General features: G+C 37.3%; 2 protein-coding genes across 2 annotated transcripts; both read left to right on the top strand.

The window, feature by feature from the left end:
- The first annotated feature begins 397 nt into the window (after positions 1–397).
- On the top strand, positions 398–7,642 carry LOC133640691 (oocyte zinc finger protein XlCOF6.1-like). The gene is made up of 2 exons (XM_062034254.1): positions 398–645; positions 6,266–7,642. The coding sequence occupies exon 2, from the start codon at positions 6,319–6,321 to the stop codon at positions 7,603–7,605; it is 1,287 nt and encodes a 428-aa protein (XP_061890238.1). The 5' UTR covers positions 398–645; positions 6,266–6,318; the 3' UTR covers positions 7,606–7,642.
- An 8,650-nt stretch (positions 7,643–16,292) lies between these two features.
- LOC133640700 (oocyte zinc finger protein XlCOF6.1-like) lies at positions 16,293–22,163 on the top strand. The gene is made up of 2 exons (XM_062034262.1): positions 16,293–16,740; positions 20,600–22,163. Exon 2 carries the CDS (start codon positions 20,650–20,652, stop codon positions 21,901–21,903), a length of 1,254 nt encoding a protein of 417 aa, XP_061890246.1. The 5' UTR covers positions 16,293–16,740; positions 20,600–20,649; the 3' UTR covers positions 21,904–22,163.
- The last annotated feature ends 224 nt before the right edge of the window (positions 22,164–22,387 follow it).

The following is a 22,387-nucleotide window of genomic DNA, read 5'->3' as shown; positions in this document are numbered from 1 at the left end:
TTACGACGCTGCGTCTGAATGTTTTATAAATAATTTTATTATTTAGACAATAATACAAATAACTTACCTATCAGTAAAAGAGAACAAGAATATACAAATGAACAAGGGGTGGATTTATAAAAAAAATCGGGACACATTTTTAACAACCGTCATTGACACACGGGGGCGCCACTGACTTTTTTTTATTTAGATTTTTTTAAACATAAACCTATACCTGCGGACTAACACAAGTAGAATTGTTAATTGTCAATTTTGAATTGATGTATTTGATGTAAATAAAGTGGCAAAATAGATAACATCGTTCGGGTGTCTGTGCGGATCTTTACGGTTTCTAAATACTGCTGAAGTGACGTCAGCGTGTCTTGCATTGTCTGCCGTCTGCGCATGCGCATACCAATCGTATCTTTCGGCTACAAGAACAGCGAAGTCTTTAACGGCGTTAATTCCTTCATTTTCACGTTGTACTCATTAGTCTATTTTATGATAAAATGCACTTTCTTTATAAATTCTTCGTCCCACTGAGATATGAATCTTCTCAGGCTAGCTTAGCTTGCTAGTTAGCTTAGCTCGCTAGTTAGCTTTGCTTGCTAGCTGCTGACAAAGAGAGGCGGAAGTTCTCAACGCATCACTAAGCAGAGCTCAAATGTGAGTAAAATGTTGTGATTGTGTGAAAATGTTTTAAGTACAAATGCTGAGAGTTTGGGTGAATAACACACGAACGGCGGCTGTTGAATAATTATTTGTAGTGTTAGAACGAGGAGGAACTTTCTCCAACTACTGAACGCTGTTTTCAAAAAACATTAAGTTTGTTTGTTTACGTCTCGCTTTCACATGTTTACTAACTTTATATTCTACCATTAACATGATAAGTACATGTTATAATAGTTTAAAATAATGTTGGATAGGCTCCAGCACCCGCGGAGAGGGACAAGCGGTAGAAAATCAGAATACCTTTATTGTCATTGCATGGAAACAACGAAATTGAACAGCAATCCAGCTCAGAGCTTTTAAAAAAACCTACATAAAATACTCTTAGGACAACAAACAATAATAACACACTTAAAAACATAATAAACATTTTAAAAACATATTGCACAGCAGATCTCTATCAGAGTTAAGCAAGTTAATAAAGTAGTGAGTGTTCAGGTAAGTGCAGAGTTTAGAGCTTTAGGATAGAAACTGTTTTTCAGTCTATTTTTGATGGTCTTATAGCGCCTCCCTGAGGGCAAGAGTTCAAGCCAGCGGTGACCTGGGTGGGATGAGTCCCCGAGGATGTTGTTTGCTCTCCTGCTGCAGTGTTGGGTGTTGTCACGATGCATATCTGAAAATATTTGACACTCAGGGCAGGGGCGTCACTAGGTTATAAGAAGACAGGGTGTTTAGCCCCCAGGAGATGGACATGATGAGTGAAACATTTCACATTCAATACGGTACTGACCTGGGAGACCATATTGGTGCTGTTGGTTGTTTACGAGGCAATAAATGTTACTTGTTAAATAATAAAATCCACAATAAAATGAATGCGACTATTACATCATCTTTGGGTGAGCTACGTCATTTGTGTGCTGCCAGCAGAAGTGGATATGTCATCACAACACCCAGTTTCGGTGAGAAAAGTGTTTTTTCCGGCGGCCAAATTTTTTGGTGCATCACTGGTCAATAGTCCACAAATAATCAGGATCAGGATGGTTTATTATTGTCCATTCTTTAACATGTACAAGACACATAAGAACTGAAATTACATTTTCGGCACAGTCCCACTAAGAGCAGACATACGTTACAGGGAGACAAGACAGGACCGCCAATGGATCAGCCACTTACGGCGCTCCTTAAAAAAGGTGGGAAAAAGGTGATATTGGGAAAGGGGGCAAGAGTAAAAAATATCAGTCAAGGGCTGGACCCTCGGGAGGAGGTTCAGACTGAGTCCAAGGGGAAAAAAACTAATTTGCCATAGCACACATAAACATGTTACATATAATCACAACAACTCGCAACAGGGGGAGGGGGGTTGGGGCTCTGGAGGCTGGCCTGCTGCTTTAAAGCGCTACTCAGCCGCCCATCACTCCGAAGGGGGAATCAAGCGGTGGTGAAGGCGTGGGGTGGGGGTGGGGAGTGTGTCTTTGGGTGTAGTGGTGTTTTGTCCATAGGCCCGGGGCCGTTCTGCATGCAATGCAAGCAAAGTTCGACTTCCAGGTGTCGTTGAGGAGGGAGGGAAGTCAAAAGCGTCCATCTTTGAGAGTCCTCGGGGGATGTTTACAGAACAGCCTGCTCCTGTTGTTGCATCAAGGCCATTCGAGGGAGTCAAATCGTAGATTAGGATTTTTGTTTTTCCGCGAGCAGACATTACAATGGCTTGTCTGTTCTATTCGTCCATGTTGCCTCTCATATCCAATTTTCAACACTCTTGGCATTCTCTCGATGAGCTTCAAGAGGTAGTCACCTGAAATGGTTTTCACTTCACAGGTGTGCTTGAAGCTCATGGAGAGAATGGCAAGAGTGTGCAATGCAGTATTTAGAGCAAAGGGTGGCTATTTTGAAGAAACCAGAATATAAATATGTTTTCAGTTATTTCACCTTTTTTTGTTGTTAAGTACATAACTCCACATGTGTTCGCTCATAGTTTTGATGCCTTCAGTGACAATCTACAATGTAAATAGTCATTAAAATAAAGAAAACGCATTGAATGAGGAGAAGGTGTGTCCAAACTTTTGGCCTGTACTGTATATACTTTGATTCCAAAGAAAAAGCAATTGTTAAAGGACCGGAATTGACGTGTACGCTGTAGCGTATTTGCTTACGTGTTACATACATTTCGTAAGTGAGTTGAAAAATAAAGCTTCCAACTTCACACAAGTGGGTCACAGAACAATAATACCTAAACATATAATAATTAGACCAACATTTTTTGCTGCGCAAACAATTGGGACTAGCTTGGGGAGATTTTGAGAAGAGCAGTGGTTAGGAATCATAACTCAGAAGTTCTAGTAGTTAAACAAATTGAACACGTTTGGGGAGATTTGGACATGGTTGGAGGGTTGGTTATGAATAATAACACCTAAATACCATAAATGTTAATAACTTAAAATATATACACTACCGTTCAAAAGTTTGGGGTCACATTGAAATGTCCTTATTTTTGAAGGAAAAGCACTGTACTTTTCAATGAAGATAACTTTAAACTAGTCTTAACTTTAAAGAAATACACTCTATACATTGCTAATGTGGTAAATGACTATTCTAGCTGCAAATGTCTGGTTTTTGGTGCAATATCTACATAGGTGTATAGAGGCCCATTTCCAGCAACTATCACTCCAGTGTTCCAATGGTACAATGTGTTTGCTCATTGGCTCAGAAGGCTAATTGATGATTAGAAAACCCTTGTGCAATCATGTTCACACATCTGAAAACAGTTTAGCTCGTTACAGAAGCTACAAAACTGACCTTCCTTTGAGCAGATTGAGTTTCTGGAGCATCACATTTGTGGGGTCAATTAAACGCTCAAAATGGCCAGAAAAAGAGAACTTTCATCTGAAACTCGACAATCTATTCTTGTTCTTAGAAATTAAGGCTATTCCACAAAATTGTTTGGGTGACCCCAAACTTTTGAACGGTAGTGTAATAGTGAGACCTAAATTATTTGCTGCACAAATAAATTGGGACTGGTTTGGGGAGATTTTGAGAAGGTGGGAGAATCTTAATTTGTTAATACCTTTTAAAATGATAACCGAGTTAAACATTTTGCAGCACAACAAGCACAAATGATTGGGACAAGTTTGTGGAGATGTGGACAAGGTGGGTGAGGGGGGAAAGGACAAGGTGGGTGAGGGGGGAAACTTCACACAGGGGAATCACCAACATTATTAACTGGAAAAACTACAATAGTTAGTAAAAAAGTTTTGAAGCACAAACGAATGGGACAAGTTTGAGGTCATTTTGACACAGTTGTTAAGTTAAAGTACCAATGATTGTCACACACACACTAGGTGTGGTGAAATGTGTCCTCTGCATTTGATCCATCCCCTTGTTTACCCCCTGGGAGGTGAGGGGAGCAGTGGGCAGCAGCGGTGCCGCGCCCAGGAATCATTTTTGGTGATTTAACCCCCAATTCCAACCCTTGATGCTGAGTGCCAAGCACGGAGGTAATGGGTCCCATTTTTATAGTCTTTGGTATGACTCGGCCGGGGTTTGAACTCACAACCTACCGATCTCAGGGCGGACACTCTAACCACTAGGCCACTGAGTAGGTCTTTGTGGGGGTTAAGTATGATTAATCACACTCTAATAACAAAAAGTATAAACCGTTAAACGAGAGCTGCACTTTTTTTTGGAATTTTACCCATCGTTCACAATCATGAAAAGACAAGAACATGTCCCTTTTCCTCTAAGGAAATATCGATCATCATAGTTCCGTTCTAAGAAGGCACAGCTTGGAGGTGCAATCTGCACAATTGCATGGCTCAGTAGCTCAGACAGAAATGTGTTTGTATAAGTTTGGATTGTTCTAAACGGGGAAAGACATGAATGTTTCTTGTTTTCATGTCAGCATTAAAGCTGGCTAGCTGGCTCCACTCAGTCCAGGAGTTGATCAAAGTACATTTATCAACCTCGGTTTTTCGATCATTCTAATTTGAAAGGTTAATACGAACCCTCTGGAGTTATGCCGTGGTCATCATTATTACCATGTATCGTTACGCGCCTACAATTCAGTCTTGTTGTCCCAGTGAACAATTACAACACTGTAGTTCTGATTGGATCCCCTCTGCGATTTACCCCCACACCTTCCAACACAGGGGTGTCAAACGTATGGCCCGAGGGCCGGATCAGGCCCGCGAACAGGTTTTATCCGGCCCGCGGGATGTGTTTGCTAAGTATAAAAATTAACCTGAAATTTTTTGAATGAATGGAACAGCTGTTCTAAATGTGTCCACTGGATGACGCAATAGCAATTATTTGTATCTTTGTAGATGATGCTACATACACTACCGTTCAAAAGTTTGGGGTCACCCAAACAATTTTGTGGAATAGCCTTCATTTCTAAAAACAAGAATAGACTGTCGCGTTTCACATGAAAGTTCTCTTTTTCTGGCCATTTTGAGCGTTTAATTGACCCCACAAATGTGATGCTCCAGAAACTCAATCTGCTCAAAGGAAGGTCCGTTTTGTAGCTTCTGTAACGAGCTAAACTGTTTTCAGATGTGTGAACATGATTGCACAAGGGTTTTCTAATCATCAATTAGTCTTCTGAGCCAATGAGCAAACACATTGTACCATTAGAACACTGGAGTGATAGTTGCTGGAAATGGGCCTCTATACACCTATGTAGATATTTCACCAAAAACCAGACATTTGCAGCTAGAATAGTCATTTACCACATTAGCAATGTATAGAGTGTACTTCTTTAAAGTTAAGACTAGTTTAAAGTTATCTTCATTGAAAAATAAGGACATTTTAATGTGACCCCAAACTTTTGAACGGTAGTGTATGTGCAAAATAAACCACATGATGTTAGTGCACCAGTCGAGGAAAATGATCAAACTACATAAATAACATTCTGTAATTTAATTTTGGTATGATTTTTTTGTATCTTGATAGACTGAAAATGAACACCAATGAGTTGACTGATGAACATTATCACATAATTTATTCAGAAAATATAAATAACGACAAATAAAGATAGAATACTATTAACCGCAACATGTAAGTGTAAAAAAAACAACATTATGATTTGTGCAATTTCAGAATGTGCTTGTTCTATTTTTAAACAAAGAAAGCAATATAAAGTTGTCTTTATTTTTAGGTTATCGTGCCGTGATTTTACCAATCCGGCCCACTTGGGAGTAGATTTTTCTCCATGTGGCCCCCACTAAAATTAGTTTGACGTGCAATTGTGATTGGATAGATTTGTAACCCGCCTAAGGACTAAATTAAATATGATTGGATTTTGTCTCTGTCAGTATTTTTTTTCTCGTTTTATTCGTCAACTAAATTTTCAATTCATTTCATCATTGTTTTTAGTTAGTTTTTTTTAGTTGTTGTCCTGTTTTTGTCAGGGGAAATGTTTATTTAACAAAATTAACACTTCTTGTGGGTCATTCTGGTTCTTTTTTGTTTAGAATATCCTTCATATTTGCTGTTTCCTGATTGCTCTTGTTATTTTGCTTATGTACAGTATGATTATGACATCTTGAATGTCAACCTCAGAGACATTATCAGAACATATGCTGGACTTACCTAATGCTTGTGTTTGTCTTCTTGTATCCTGCAGACGTCTGTGACGAACATCATCTCCCTGAGCAGCAGGAGTGGACCTAAGAAAAAATGGAGCAAGAGGAGCCACAGCCTCTCCCCATCAAAGAGGAAGAAGAGGAGCCGCGGCAAATTAAAGAGGAAGAAGAGGAGCCACAGCCCCTCCACATTAAAGAGGAAGAGGTGGAACACAGCATCGGTCATTTAGGAGAGCAGCTTGAATGGTTGGAGGAGTTCCCAATGATTGGTGTCCCTGTGAAGAGTGAAGATGATGAGGTCAAAGGTGAAAGTGAGGAGAGGAGAGAGGCGGAGCCTCCAAGCAGCAGCTCAACTCAACACATGACAACAGAAGCTGATGGAGACCACTGTGGAGGATCACAAGCAGACAAGCTCTTAGCTCCACTATCAGATAGTGAGGACACAACGTCACACTCTCCTGACACTGATGATGAAGACTCTAAAGATGATAAGACATGTCACACTGACAACACACGCTTTAAATGCTCTCTCTGCGACAAAACCTTCAATCACCGTTATAATCAGAAAATACACATGAGGACACACACAGGAGAGAAACCGTTCATGTGCGCATTTTGCAGTAAACGATTCTCTCAGAAGCAACATTTGAAAGTACACACAAGACTACACACTGGAGAAAAACCTTTTTCATGTTCAATTTGCGGCGAGGATTTTATACAGAATGAATATTTGAAAGTACACATGAGAAGCTCCCACTCTGGAGACACATTTACAAAAGCATTCACCTGTTCGGTTTGTGGTAAAAGTCTAGTCAATAATCAAAGTTTGAAAATACACATGAGAAGAATACACACCGGTGAAAAGCCGTATTCCTGTTCCAGCTGCCACAAAAGCTTTTGTGACCAGTCAGCGCTCGCAGTGCACATGAGAACACACACCGGAGAGAAAAAATGCATTTGTTCAATCTGTGGTAAAGGTTTAGTAAATAATCAGTGTTTAAAAATACACATGAGAAGAATACACACTGGCGAAAAACCTTATTCCTGTTCGAGCTGCAACAAAAGCTTCTGCGACCGGTCAGCACTTGTCGTACACATGAGGACGCACACCGGGGAAAAACCATGTGTCTGCGCAGTCTGTGGCAAAAGCTTAGTGGATAGTAAATGTATGAAAGTGCACATGCGAACGCACACTGGTGAGAAACCATATACCTGTTCTGTCTGCAGCAAATGCTTTTCTGACCGATCGACGCTTGCGAGACACGTAAGAAGACACACCGGTGAGAAAGTGTTGAGTTGCAGTGTGTGCGGTCAAAGTTTTTCTTATAAGTACCAGTTGGAGAAACACAAATGTGCTGGTGAGAACAGCAGCAGCACATGAAGCTGCAGGATTTGAAATAATCTGTCAAAAGTTTGTTAGCATTGACATCGTCACATGTTACATGTGACGATGTTGTCATTAAAATGTATTTGTTATTCTCCGGTGTAAATGTGTACATTTCGCTCCCGTCACATTTATAACCCACTTTCTGAGCAAAGCTGGTTGTTTGTGAAGGTGTTCCCATATTGCAAATGAAACCACGCCTCCACCCTACCCCCAAAGTAGCAGAATATTTTGTTTTGAAAATGTACACTGTTTCAATATATTTATTAAAGACAATTTTTTTTTTTTTTTTTATAAAGTTGAACATAAACAGTAAATGTAGAGTTCAGACGCAAAAACAGATTGTTTTGAGCAAACCTCTGTTTTTGTGGAGCTTTTCCTGAAACAGCCCTCATGTTGTTGGGTTGCAATGAAATAGTTTCTAACAACCAAAATGATAGTCTCAATTTGAAAAATGCACATTTATTACACACATTTAATTTCGATCATTTTGTAGCAGAAACAAGACAAGTCCACGCGTTTCTTTGGAAAATCAGATGCCAACCTGTACTTAAAAAATAGTTAAAACACATATTTTTTCAGAGGAATGCTTATTCTATCACCGTAATGTATTACTTTTATCTAAACAAACAGCATTGTTTGGTGATTCCTTGACAGGGAGCTTCGGGGTTGACATTGACAGCTACATCACAAGACAACAACAGCAGAGTAAACACAGCAGTCATTGAAGAGAGTACTACTGGCTACACATGTATCCTGTACATCAGTAGTCTCCAACGCGGTGCCCGCGTGCACCAGGTCGCCCGTAAGGACCATATGAGTCGCCCGCTGGCCTGTTCTAAAAATAGTTCAAATAGCAGCACTTACCAGTGAGCTGCCTCTATTTTTTAAATTGTATTTATTTACTAGCAAGCTGGTCTCGCTTTGCCCGACATTTTTAATTCTAAGAGAGACAAAACTCAAATAGAATTTGAAAATCCAAGAAAATTTTTTAAAGACTTGGTCTTCACTTGTTTAAATAAATGCATTATTTTTTTTACTTTGCTTCTTATAACTTTCAGAAAGACAATTTTAGAGAAAAAATACAACCTTAAAAATGATTTTAGGATTTTTAAACACATATACCTTTTTACCTTTTAAATTCCTTCCTCTTCTTTCCTGACAATTTAAATCAATGTTCAAGTAAATTTATTTTTTTTATTGTAAAGAATAATAAATACATTTTAATTTAATTCTTCATTTTAGCTTCTGTTTTTTCGACGAAGAATATTTGTGAAATATTTCTTCAAACTTATTATGATTAAAATTCAAAAAAATGATTCTGGCAAATCTAGAAAATCTGTAGAATCAAATTTAAATCTTATTTCAAAGTCTTTTGAATTTCTTTTAAAAGTTTTGTTCTGGAAAATCTAGAAGAAATAATGATTTGTCTTTGTTAGAAATATAGCTTGGTCCAATTTGTTATATATTCTAACAAAGTGCAGATTGGATTTTAACCTATTTAAAACATGTCATCAGAATTCTAAAATTAATCTTAATCAGGAAAAATTACTAATGATGTTCCATGAATTATTTTTTTAATTTTTTCAAAAAGATTCGAATTAGCTAGTTTTTCTCTTCTTTTTTTTCGGTTGAATTTTGAATTTTAAAGAGTCGAAATTGAAGATAAACTATGTTTCAAAATTTAATTGTCATTTTTTTTCGTGTTTTCTCCTCTTTTAAACCGTTCAATTAAGTGTAAATATTATTAATTATTAATAATAACATAGAGTTAAAGGTAAATTGAGCAAATTGGCTATTTCTGGCAATTTATTTAAGTGTGTATCAAACTGGTAGCTCTTCGCATTAATCAGTACCCAAGAAGTAGCTCTTGCTTTCAAAAAGGTTGGTGACCCCTGCTGTACATTATGTACAAAGGCAATAGACGCCATTTTTCCCACGGAACTGTGTCCACATTTCTTGCGCTCACGGACAGCTCAGATTTATCAGCGTCACTTTTTGTGCCCTGGAGATGGTTTTCTTCTGCAGGAACTAGGAAACTAGTTAGGATAGAGGGAAAGATGAACGCAGCAATGTAGAGAGACATCCTGTATGAAAACCAACACTTCCAATCCAACCTGATGGAGCTTGAGAGGTGCTGCAAAGAGGAATGGGCCAAACCGCCCAAAGATAGGTGTGCCAAGCTTGTGGCATCGTATTCAAAAATACTCGAGGCTGGAATTGCTGCCAAAGGTGCATCAACAAAGTATAGAATAGAATATATCTTTATTGTCATTGTACATTGTACAAGGAAATTATAAGAAAAAAACTAATTTAGTGCAAATTCATAATAACACATAAGAACATAGATAAAATATATAAAAATACCAAGCACACAGCTCACATGCACAGTCATTATTGTCTTGTGTTCAGCGACACTATTGCTCTCGGGTAAGAAGTGTTCTTAAATCTGTTTCTCCGGCATTTTATTGTATCGAGCAAAGGCTGTGAATACTTATGTGCATGTTATTTTTTCTCTTTTAATTAATTAGCAAAAATGTTTAAAAAATAACTTTCCACGTTGTCATTATGGGGTATTATTGTCTGTAGAATTGTGAGGACGCAAATAGATTTTTTTTTTCCATTTTGGCTCTAACATAAAATGTGGAGAGACATGTTGTGAATACTGTATTTATAGTATTTCAAGTTGTATTGTTAAATTTAGTGTTGAATAATAAACCATTTTTAATTGGTTGAATACATAAAAATCTGTGTATTAGTTTGAAAACAAGTCTGACCGTAACCGCGAGTATTTATTAATCATCACATGTCTAATTGATGTCCGAAGTTAAAAGTTCACACAGTTAGTAATACTTTAAAAATACTGGAGGTGCAGATAATATTTAAAGGCAGCTAAATACATGAGTAGTTTGGAGTCAGAATTTTGTTAAGCGGATGTCCCAGAATGCAACGGGACACTTCAATTCAGAATCAGCTTTATTGGCCAAGTATGTTTAACACACAAGGAATTTGACTTGGTAGTCTATTCTGTTTTGGTTCAATGCAAAAAATAAAGAAAAACGCAACAACTATACGAGAGCGTGCAGTACCAATGACTGCCACCGGTGTTGTGTGTTCATTTTTGGCTAATTTGGGTCCCAAATCATTTATTGATATTTTAAGTGCGGCCAATCAGTGACTGTCTGTGAGCGCGTTCATGTTTGGGGAACTTTTGAATCACTGTGCCTCATGTAAAGCGCAGCACTTCTCTTAAAGCGACAGTACACTTGTTCATAATAATATGAACAAGTGTATACACTCACAAGAAACCGAATAGCTTTGTCTTTGACCTTTTTTTTTTTACTTAAAGAAAGCAAATTAACATATTATATGAGAATGTTATGTTATGATTATCTTTAACCGAATCACAGCAGTGCTCAAATTAAAAAACAGCATTCCCTCTCATGTGATATTGCTTAATTAACATTAATGATGTGCACTTTAACAACTAGGCTTACAACTATACCGAATATATAAAGGGGTGGAAAAGTGACTATTACCTGCAGGGCAAATATTAGCTAACCAGAAGGCAATAACAATGTAAACAAAAAACACCTGCTTAAAAGATCTAATACAAATGTCCCTGAGGAATGTAAGGTGGGAGTACTACTAATTACCTATCGTTACATTATTATTTTCCATAACAATTTAGCCCCCTCCACAATATCAACCCGACGTTAAAACAGAACTAGCTATTTATTGATTAGCAATTGCCGAATCATGTAACATTAGCTTAATGCTAAAAAGCCAGGTTACTATCACATTCTGTAACAGACAAATAATTTCATGTAGACTAACGTTACCTACCTGCTACCTCTGTCTTTTTCTCGTTTCTCCTCCTCTTCTTTTCTATTTTTTCTTCCCTGGGCACCTGACAGTTTTGGCCGTTTTGACATCTTGTGTTGATTTTTTGATGTGGTGACGTCCAAAAAGAGTCATGATACGGGAAGGGAGGGGGCGCACCGTGCGGGAGGATAGGGTCGGGGGGGGGGGGGGGGGGGGCGTAATGTTGTAACAAATAATATTTCTATTAAATTGGCTTTACTTTGCATTTTAATTAACGTGGGATTATTTTTTGTATTTAGAAATAATAGTACCAACTTTTTTTTTTTCTCCAACATTTGTGGCACTGGCGTGGCGCCCCCTGATGGACGGCGCCCTTAGCATTTGCCTGTACGGCCTATGCCACGGGCTGGCCCTGCTCTTAAGGGAATGATATTTACAAATTAAAGACGATCTCAAATTTTTGGGGGATCTAAAGAAAATATATCTTATCAGATGGAAAGTTGCATAGACTATATTTTACAGACTTTTCAGAATGTTTTGTGGGCGGCCTTATTTTACGTGCCTCCACTTTGACTGCGCCTTCTCCCAACTAGCAATGGTATAGTTTTTTTAGTGCTTCCATAGCGAGACTACTGACAGATAAGTTAGAACTGTACGCTACTTTGTATCAGAAATGGCAACAGCGGAGGATGCTGTTAGAATAATTGTATCTAGGTTATCACAAAACTTTGTGTTACATTGAGTTCCCGGCGAGCAGACAAAAGCTGTCTTTGATCTACCAAGAAGAAGGCTTGTAAAACTACACTGTGTAGGATGGGAAGCAACATGAAGGTATTCTGTTTCTATCATGTATTGTAATCAACAGAAAGATTTTGTCTTGACCCAAGAACTACAAAAGCGTAGAGGACGCAGGACCAGACTCCCCTCCAGGCGACCTTTTCTGTGAACTGTTTTACGACCTTTTCTTTGAACTGTTCTGTAACCAAAGGCAATGGTTGTTTACGACCCCCCCCCCCCCCCCCCAGAAACAGCTGTTGCCACGTAATCAGGGAGAGTCCAAATAAAAGAGGCGGCGTACAATCTTTCGCCAGAGCGTGGAACACTGTACAAGGGTACAGATGTACACGTTTCTCCTCACTGAGCCAAATTGAATTCTGTCTCTGTTCGATTCTTTGCTTCTTGTCTTGTTTAATAAATGCCATCAGTGTTTGAACCTGACAGATGCATGTGCATGTACGAGCCAGTCTGTCCCACAATAAGAGGATAGAGTAAAAGCAGGAGCTTAGTGACTGGAAAATTGGACTACAATGTCGAAGTCCCGCAAAGATGTAGCATATTTGGAGATACCCGCTGACGTCACAGGACAGAGCAGACTCCAAACGGCTCGTTTGAAGGGAGTATGAGGGAAGGCAAGATTATTTTATAAATATCTCTGTGTGATGTAACATTATCGGGGAATGGGGATGGACTTTTATTTTTGTTGGAATAATTACGTGTAAGTTATCACAAAAGTTTCCGTTTTCGGAAACTTCCGGCGAGCAGACAGATGCTGTCTTTGTTGTACCAAGCCAAAGGCTTGTAAAATTCCATTGTGCACGATGGGAAGAGACGGGAGGGGTTATCTATTGTGATCCAAAGACCTGCCCAAGCTCGATCCAGGACCAGTCCAAGCCCGAGGCATCTTTTTCTTTTGTGTTAAAGTGACCGAAAACAATGGCTGTTTACATACCCCCCATGCCTTTAGAAACAGCTGTTATGTAAACAGGGAAAGTCCAAATAAAAAGAGGTGCCGTACAATCTTTCACCAGAGGTTACAGGTCGACACGTTTCTCCTCAATTGAGCCAAATTGAATCCTGTCTCTTTTTATTTCCCTGCTACTTGTCTGTTTTAATAGATGTCATCGATGTTTGAACCTGACAATTTTGAAAGTGGTTTTTCCTCCCTCCTGTAGTTTCCAGTAATTTCCGTACAGCGGTCAGACGCATATTAGAATAAACGCGGGATGATGACGATGGATGAGTGGTACAGTATATCTCCACTTTGACACCATGTAAACAGACATTAGGTCAGATTTGTTTAATTTAAGCAGAGATTCTAAACTGTGGTACGAGTACCAATAGTGGTACACCAACGAGTCATATGGTTAAAGTACAGTGTTTTATTTTCCTATATCCCAACACAGTGTTACTGTTCAAACTGTGTGTAATGTTACAGTGGCCAGAAATATGAAATATATTTTTTAAATAAAACTTCTGCCTTGATTTTAATGAATACTTAGGCCTAATGTGCTACTGTATTTTAATGTCGGTCATTCTGGTCGTACTTGGAGAGCCAAGTTTTTTGCCCCGAGGTTGTACTTGGTGAAAAACAGTTTGAGAACCACTGGACTGAAGTATAAGTAAATCAAATAAAAAGCAGTAAGGCAGAAATGTATCTGATTTAAAAAATTAAAAAAATGGTACCTAATTTTAGACTTAGTCAGACTTTAATGATCCACGAGGGAAATTGTTCCACACAGTAGCTCAGGGACAAAGGTTGGAAAGGGTAAGGATGAAAAGGATAATGCACAAAGGGCACAAAAAGAGGGCGAAAACAAAAAGTTATAAAGTAGACTGAAAATGTACATATATATATATATATATATATATATATATATATATATATATATATATATATATATATATATATATATATATATATATATATATATATATATATATATATATATATATATATATATATATATATAAAAACTTGGGCTTTTGTCCACAATGTCCAACAGTCAGAAGGTCGTGCCTTCAGAAAATGAGGGTCAGGCGATTCATAATGGTCCATTTCGGCTGTAAATAACAAATAAAATAAATAATAATGTCAGTGTCTCAGAGACAAAATGAACCAATATTTATTGATGAAAAACAATTTGACTACAAAAGACATATGTGTAAGTCATTGATATGACGTGGAAAAGGGGGAGGATTAAATAAGCATTGCTTCTTTCTATTCCTTTTTGGACATGTTGTGAAGGAAATGTAAAAGAAATGTGATTCATCATTTTGAAACAGTATATACAGTATATTCAAATAAATTCAATCCGTATCTGAAAAATATTAAGTATTAGAAAACAAACATTGAAAATGAAATCAAAAGAATGCCAAACTAATGTCAATTTTATGGCAGCAAAAAGATTTGTCAAAAAAAAAGTTTACCCAGATGTTTTTATTATCCTGCTTACTCTCATTCCACACCTGCAAGGATTATTCAAAATTTAAATTCATCCATCCATCCATTTTCTACCGCTTGTCCCTTTTGGGTTCGCGGGGTGTGCTGAAGCCTATCTCAGCTACACATGGGCAGAAGGCGGGATACACCCTGGACAAGTCGCCACCTCATCACAGGGCAAATTCCTTTGCCGAAATAAGTCATGATGTTAAAAGATAGCAACATGCTTAAAGAATATAACAATGGAGGACACAAAATGATAGATTTTCATTCTTTAAATGTGACTCTGAAGTTGAATTGGTTGAAATCCTGGATGGAAAAATTGCGACTCTTTTGGTTCTGCCCAGAAAATGTATATTTGTTCAACTTCCTGCCACCTTATCAGACATTCACAAGCAGATTTGAACTTAGTGGAAGATGTTGTCCACGCAACTTCTCACCTCACCGCATTGCAATATGGAATAAGATTTATTTAGAAATATAATATTATAAAGACTGGATGCATGGACAAATATTGGATATTATTAATAAACAAGGGAACTGACTTCACTATGAGCAACATTTCACTTCAATCCAGCAATTTTTAAACGTAAACAATTGCACAGAACACGATTAGAAGATTTTTTATTTTTGCTTAGAAACATCTCTGTACTTTTCATCACTTCCACAACTGTTTATACACAATGTTTCATGAAAAATACACCAACTATTTGATCGGATCATGTCAATCTCCATCCAGCCAAACAAAACAATAACAATATACTTTCTACGTTTGATAGACACATTTTAAAATATTTATAGCTTCCATCACTGAAAGTCACTTTGAGACCACAGACAATATTTATCCATGTACAACACATATTTATTTGATTAAATAAAATTGTATTTGCTGCGCTTCTCCCAAACTAAAAAAGGAACTTTTGTGTCTTGTAAAAAATAAATGTAAATATATGACAACTTCCAAGCATAATTGCGTTTAAATTGTATTTAAAATCCGATAAAATGATGAAAACCAAATAATGCACAAATTATATTGTAATTGTGTGAATTTATTTTGTAAAAAAACGCTTTTTTAAACAATAATTATGTTTGTTCAATAGTATTTTTTATTTATTTTGTATTTTGCTTTTATGTGTACTTTTCCGTTGCTGCCATATTTGTAGTGATTGCACTGACTTTTGCAAATGATTGCCACGTTTGTGTGTAAATAAAGTATGAAAAAGACTCCGGTTTTGGGACCCTGTTGAAAACATATCAACAACAACAACGCATGTGCATTCAAAGTATTTAGACAGCGAAAATAATTGTAAAGCAGAACAATTTTAATGAAATAACAGCTTCAAATTTGAATTTGGAACGATGTGGATGGATACAAGTTAATTTAATTTCTGGAGTGTAGTGTTGCCATATATGTTTGTTTGTAAATAAAGTTTGAAAAATACTCCAGTTTTGGGACTCTGTTGAGGATATAACAACAACAACAACGCATGTGCAATTTCTAGAGTGTAGTCGCTTATTTGAAGCTTTCTTTTATAAAGCGTTGGTTACATAAAAAAACGATACTCTTATTTTGGAGAAACTGCCTTTAACGAAGGAACGGAAGTTGCTTACTTAGCGCATGCGCACATAGATCGGACAGGAGAACTTAACAGGATCGTAGAAGAGCAGTGTGGTCTTTAAATATCCATTAATTCCTTATTTTCTACGTTTTTAATTACACGTCTACCCAATTAAAAACTACACTTTATTAGTTCTTCCCGTCAGCATAAACTCCACTCGTCTACGTCAACTTCGACGCTTCTCAGGCTAGCTTAGCTTGCTAGTTAGCTTAGCGTGCTAACTAGCGGCTAGTTAGCTTAGCGTGCTAACTAGCTTAGCATGCTGGCTGCTAACAAAGACATATGGACGTCAGCAGAGATCGGCGATAGGAGTTGGTTGTGCTGAAATGGGTGCAAAGTGTTGCGATTGTGTGAACAGTCAACGATAGCGGAGTAGTAGAGGAGGAACTTTCTGGAAGAAAAAGAAAAGGAGAAGGAGCGACAACATCAACAGCTGGACGCCGTTTTCAAGAAACTTACACAGAGCAGGTTTGTTTACTTCTTACTCTCACATGTTCACTAACACTTGGAATAACTTCACCGAATGAAGGAGCATTGTCGAGAAATGCAAGTTAGATATTTGGTTAATGGAAATTAAAAAAGGGACAAGCGGTAGGTCGAGTCGCCAGAAGAAAGCCATCACTCCAAATGACTTTGTTCCAGAAGTTTTGAGGCTTGTCTCTGTGCTGTTTGGCGTAATGTAAGCGGGATACTTTGTGACATTTGCGCAGAAATGGCTTTTTTCTGGCGACTCGACCATGCAGCCCATTTTTCTTCAAGTGCCTCCTTATTGTGCATCTTGAAACAGCCACACCACAATTTTTCAGAGAGTCCTGTATTTCAGCTGAAGTTATTTGTGGGTTTTTCTTTGTATCTCGAACAATTTTCCTGGCAGTTGTGGCTGAAATCTTTGCTGGACTACCTGAATCCTTCATTTTCCACTTCTTAATCAGCATTTCAACACTGCTGATTGGCATTCTCAATTCCTTGGATATCTTTTTATACCTCTTTCCTGTTGTATGCAGTTCAATTACCTTATCTTGCAGATCCTTTGACAATTATTTTGCCTTCCCCATGACTCGGAATCCAGAAACATGTGTGCAGCACTGGATGAAAGATGCAATGGTCTGTCAGAAGCCCAGAAACTCGCTGACCTTTTATACACACACATTAATTACAAACAAACATGTCACAGGTGAGGATTGGAACTTTGATTAGCCATTCAAACCTGTGTGTGTCAACTTTTGTGCAGGTTATCAGATCAAAGTCACTGGGGTATGTAAACTTTTGATCAGGGTCATTTGGGTACTTTCTTTTGTCATTGTGATTTAAAAAGAGTAAACACAGTTGTTTGCCAATAAATAGTTTCACACAACCAATAAGCATGAGTGGAAAAAAGGTTTTTGTGTTAGTTATCATTCATATTCTCTGAAGAAGGGTATGTAAACTTATGAGCACGACTATATATATATATATATATATATATATATATATATATATATATATATATATATATATATATATATATATATATATATATATATATATATATATATATATATATATATATATATATATATATATGTATGTGTATATGTATATATATATGTATGTATATATGTATGTGTATATGTATATATATATGTATATGTATATATATGTATATATATATGTATATGTGTGTGTATATATATATGTATATATATGTGTATATATATGTATATGTGTGTGTATATATATATATGTATATATATATGTGTATATATATATGTATATATATATGTATATGTGTGTATATATATATGTATATATATATGTGTATATATATATGTATATATATGTATATATATATATGTATATGTGTGTATATATATGTGTATATATATGTATATATGTATATACTTGTATATATGTATATGTATATATATATGTATGTATATATATATATATATATATAAATATGTATATATATATATATATATATATATATATATATATATATATATATATATATATATATATATATATATATATGTATATTCATATATATATGTAAGTATCTATATATATATGTATGTATATATGCGTATATATATATTTTTTCATACATATTATATATATATTATATATTATTATTATTTTCCGCCATTTTGTGGGCGGTCTTATTTACCTGCCTCCACTTCGACAGCGTCTTCTCCCCGTCATCTTTGTTGTAGCGGTGTAGCGTGCAAGGACGGGAGTGGAAGAAGTGTCAAAAGATGGAGCTAACTGTTTTAATGACATTCAGACATTCAATAACGGAGCAGCATCTCTTCACCCGGAAACAACAACACCCGTGAAAAACCGTCCGACCGGAACTCTAATATCTAAAGTTCCTTGGGTGAATAAGGTAAACTCACTACACCGGTATATTTTAGTGCTTCCATGGCGAGTTTACTGACAGATATAAGTAAGAACTTTACACTAATTTATATTAAAAATGGCAACAATGGAGGATGATTGTCACATAACAAGACGACAGAAAAAAGAAGAAGCTTATCAACTACGGCGTCGTCACGGACTGCAAAGGTGGACACATGCAATTTTTCAGGATTTATGCAGATCCCAAATACAGATCAGCAGGGACCAGAAGGTAAGAAAAGTTGCTTTTGCATAATATTGTGATACAAAACGCCACATATGTCTTACCTCATACACACACCATAATAATACTCCTATGTTGAAGCACATCAAGCGGTGTGGCTTCATAGCTTACCAAAGTCGTACCAAAACATTTTGATAGATTTTTGAGCGCCGTGTGTAATGTTCTATATTTTCAATGGAACATATAAAATGTTGATGTTGTTTACTTGAGTCATATTGCCATCATAGTGCAGTCTATACGCATCTCTTATGTTTGACTGCCATTTACTGGTCACACTTTTCATTACACCATGTACCAAATAAAATCGCTTCAAGGTGGGTAAGCTCAACCAAACTCATTCCTTGTTATAAGGCGCACCGGGTTATAAGGCGAACTGTCGAGTTTTATGGAAAAAAATAATTTTAAGTGCACCCTATAGTCCGGAAAATATGGTGTACAGTTACAAGGTTTACATCACATGCTTACATTTTCACATTCTAACATGTCCGATTGGATATTAGTCCAATCAGCCAGGACCTTGAAGGTAGAAAAGCGCTATACAAGTATAACCCATTTATCACTTATTTATAACAACTGGATCAAGATGAGATTTTTTCAGAATAGGTTTGATGTCAGCCTCTTTCAATGACTTTAAAATACATATTGATCAAATTGAATTCAGCTGTGGAAAAATGGTTTTCCTTTTTATGTAAGGTTTTACTGCTAGTGTTTATTCATGACTTGTAGTATGCTTTGTTGTTCCCTGATTTGCGGTATGGTTTAGAGATATCCGATAATATCAGACTGCCAATATTATCGGCCGATAAATGCTTTAAAATGTAATATCGGAAATTATCAGTATCGGTTTCAAAAAGTAAAATGTATGACTTTTTAAAACGCCGCTGTGTACACGGACATAGGGAGAAGTACAGAGCGCCAATAAACCTTAAAGGCACTGCCTTTGCGTGCCGGCCCAGTCACATAATATCTACGGCTTTTCACACACACACACAAGTGAATGCAAGGCATACTTGGTCAACAGCCATACAGGTCACACTGAGGGTAACCGTATAAACAACTTTAACACTGTTACAAATACGCGCCACACTGTGAACCCACACCAAACAAGAATGACAAACACATTTCGGGAGAACATCCACACCGTAACACAACAGAACAAATACCCAGAACCCCTTGCAGCACTAACTCTTCCGGGACGCTACAATATACACCCCACCTCCTCAACCCCGCCCACCTCAACCTCCTCATGCTCTCCCTGGGAGAGCATGTCCCAAATTCCAAGCTGCTGTTTTGAGGCATGTTAAAAAAAATAATGCACTTTGTGACTTCAATAATAAATATGGCAGTGCCATGTTGGCATTTTTTTCCATAACTTGAGTTGATTTATTTTGGAAAACCTTGTTACATTGTTTAATGCATCCAGCGGGGCATCACAACAAAATTAGGCATAATAATGTGTTAATTCCACGACTGTATATATCGGTATCGGTTGATATCGGAATCGGTAATTAAGAGTTAAACAATATCGGAATATCGGATATCGGCAAAAAAGCCATTATCGGACATCTCTATTATGGTTATGACATCTTGATTGTAAACGTGGTAACTAATGAGGTCCTCAGAAACATTATCAGAATATATGCTGGCGTGACTGAACAAAGCTGGACTTTTTCTAAACCATGTTTGTCTTCTTGGGTCCCGTAGACGTCTGTGAAGAATATCTTCTCCCTGAGTAGCAGGAGTGGACCTCCAGGATGGCGCAGGAAGATCTGCAGCCCCCTCACATTAAAGTGGAAGAGGAGGAGCCACAGACACCTCACTTTAAAGAGGAAGACGAGGAACACCGCATCAGTCAAGAGGGGGAGAATCTTAAATGGCTGGAGGAGGTTGATGTCACCAAGATGCCAGTGACTGTTGTCCCTGTGAAGAGTGAAGGTGATGAGGTCAAAGGTGAAAGTGAGGAGCAGAGAGAGGCGGAGCCTCCAAGCAGCAGCTCAACTCAACACATGACAACAGAAGCTGATGGAGACCACTGTGGAGGATCACAAGCAGACAAGCTCTTAGCTCCACTATCAGATAGTGAGGACACAACGTCACACTCTCCTGACACTGATGATGAAGACTCTAAAGATGATAAGACATGTCACACTGACAACAAACACCTGACGTGTTCTCACTGCGACAAAACCTTTCATCACCGTTGTAATCTGAAAAGACACATGAGGATACACACCGGAGAAAAACCCTTCTCCTGCTCAATCTGCCACCAAAGCTATTGCGACCAGTCGACGCTTGTAAGACACATGACGACACACACCGGGGAGAAACGTTTCGTTTGTTCAGTGTGTGGTAAACGATTTGCGAGGAAATGTAGGCTGCAATCGCACATGAGAATACACACTGGTGAAAAACCTTTTACCTGCTCAGTCTGCGGTAAAGGTATTTCAGAAAAAGACAAGTTAAAAATACACATGCGAATACACACCTGTGAAAAACCTTTCATCTGCTCAGTGTGTGGTAAAGGTTTTGCACGGAAATACAAATTGAAATCCCACATGAAAATACACACGGGTGAAAAACCTTTTCCTTGTTCGGTGTGTGGTAAAGGTTTTTCAGAAAACGACAAGTTAAAAATACACATGAGAATACACACTCGTGAAAAGCCTTTTATCTGTTTAATGTGTAGTAAAGGTTTCGCACGGAAAGACACGTTGAAAATACACATGAGAACGCACACCGGTGAAAAACCATATTCCTGTCCGTGCTGCAACATAAGCATTTGTGACCGCGAAGCGCTCGTCGCACACATCAGGAGACACACTGGAGAAAAACCTTTCACGTGTTCAGTCTGCGGTAAGGATTTTATTGAAAATAAACGTTTGAAACGACACATGAGAACACACACCGGCGAGAAAGTGTTCAGTTGCAGTGTGTGTGATGAGAAATTCTCTTATAAGTACCAGTTGCAGAAACACAAGTGTGCTGGTGAGAACAGCAGCAGCAAATGAAGATGCAGGATTCGGAATAAACTGTCAAAACTTTGATAACTTCGACTTTTTAACAACATCAGCACATATAACATGCGTGACATCATTGTTGTGGAACACAATCTTGTTAATATTTATAGATTATATATTTTAGATCAGGGGTCACCAACCTTTTTGAAACCAAGAGCTACTTCTTGGGTACTGATTCATGCGAAGGGCTACCAGTTTGATACACACTTAAATAAATTGCCAGAAATAGCCAATTCGCTCAATTTACCTTTAACTCTGTTATTAATAATTATTGATATTTACACTTAATTGAACGGTTTAAAAGAGGAGAAAACACGAAACAAATGACAATTAAATTTTGAAACATAATTTAGCTTCAATTTCGACTCTTTAAAATTCAAAATTCTACCGAAAAAAAAGAAGAGAAAAACTAGCTAATTCGAATCTTTTTGAAAAAATTAAAAAAATAATTTATGGAACATCATTAGTAATTTTT

This window comes from Entelurus aequoreus, linkage group LG23, assembly GCF_033978785.1.
Source record: "Entelurus aequoreus isolate RoL-2023_Sb linkage group LG23, RoL_Eaeq_v1.1, whole genome shotgun sequence".
Lineage (NCBI taxonomy): Eukaryota > Metazoa > Chordata > Actinopteri > Syngnathiformes > Syngnathidae > Entelurus > Entelurus aequoreus.
The sequence above is the reverse complement of the archived record's forward strand: the minus strand, read 5'-3'. Positions and strand labels throughout refer to the sequence as shown.

What these genes read in the sequence shown, in the direction of transcription:
- LOC133640691 (XM_062034254.1), top strand. Translation starts at nt 6,319, where the DNA reads ATGGAGCAAGAGGAGCCACAGCCTCTCCCCATCAAAGAGGAAGAAGAG.
- LOC133640700 (XM_062034262.1), top strand. Translation starts at nt 20,650, where the DNA reads ATGGCGCAGGAAGATCTGCAGCCCCCTCACATTAAAGTGGAAGAGGAG.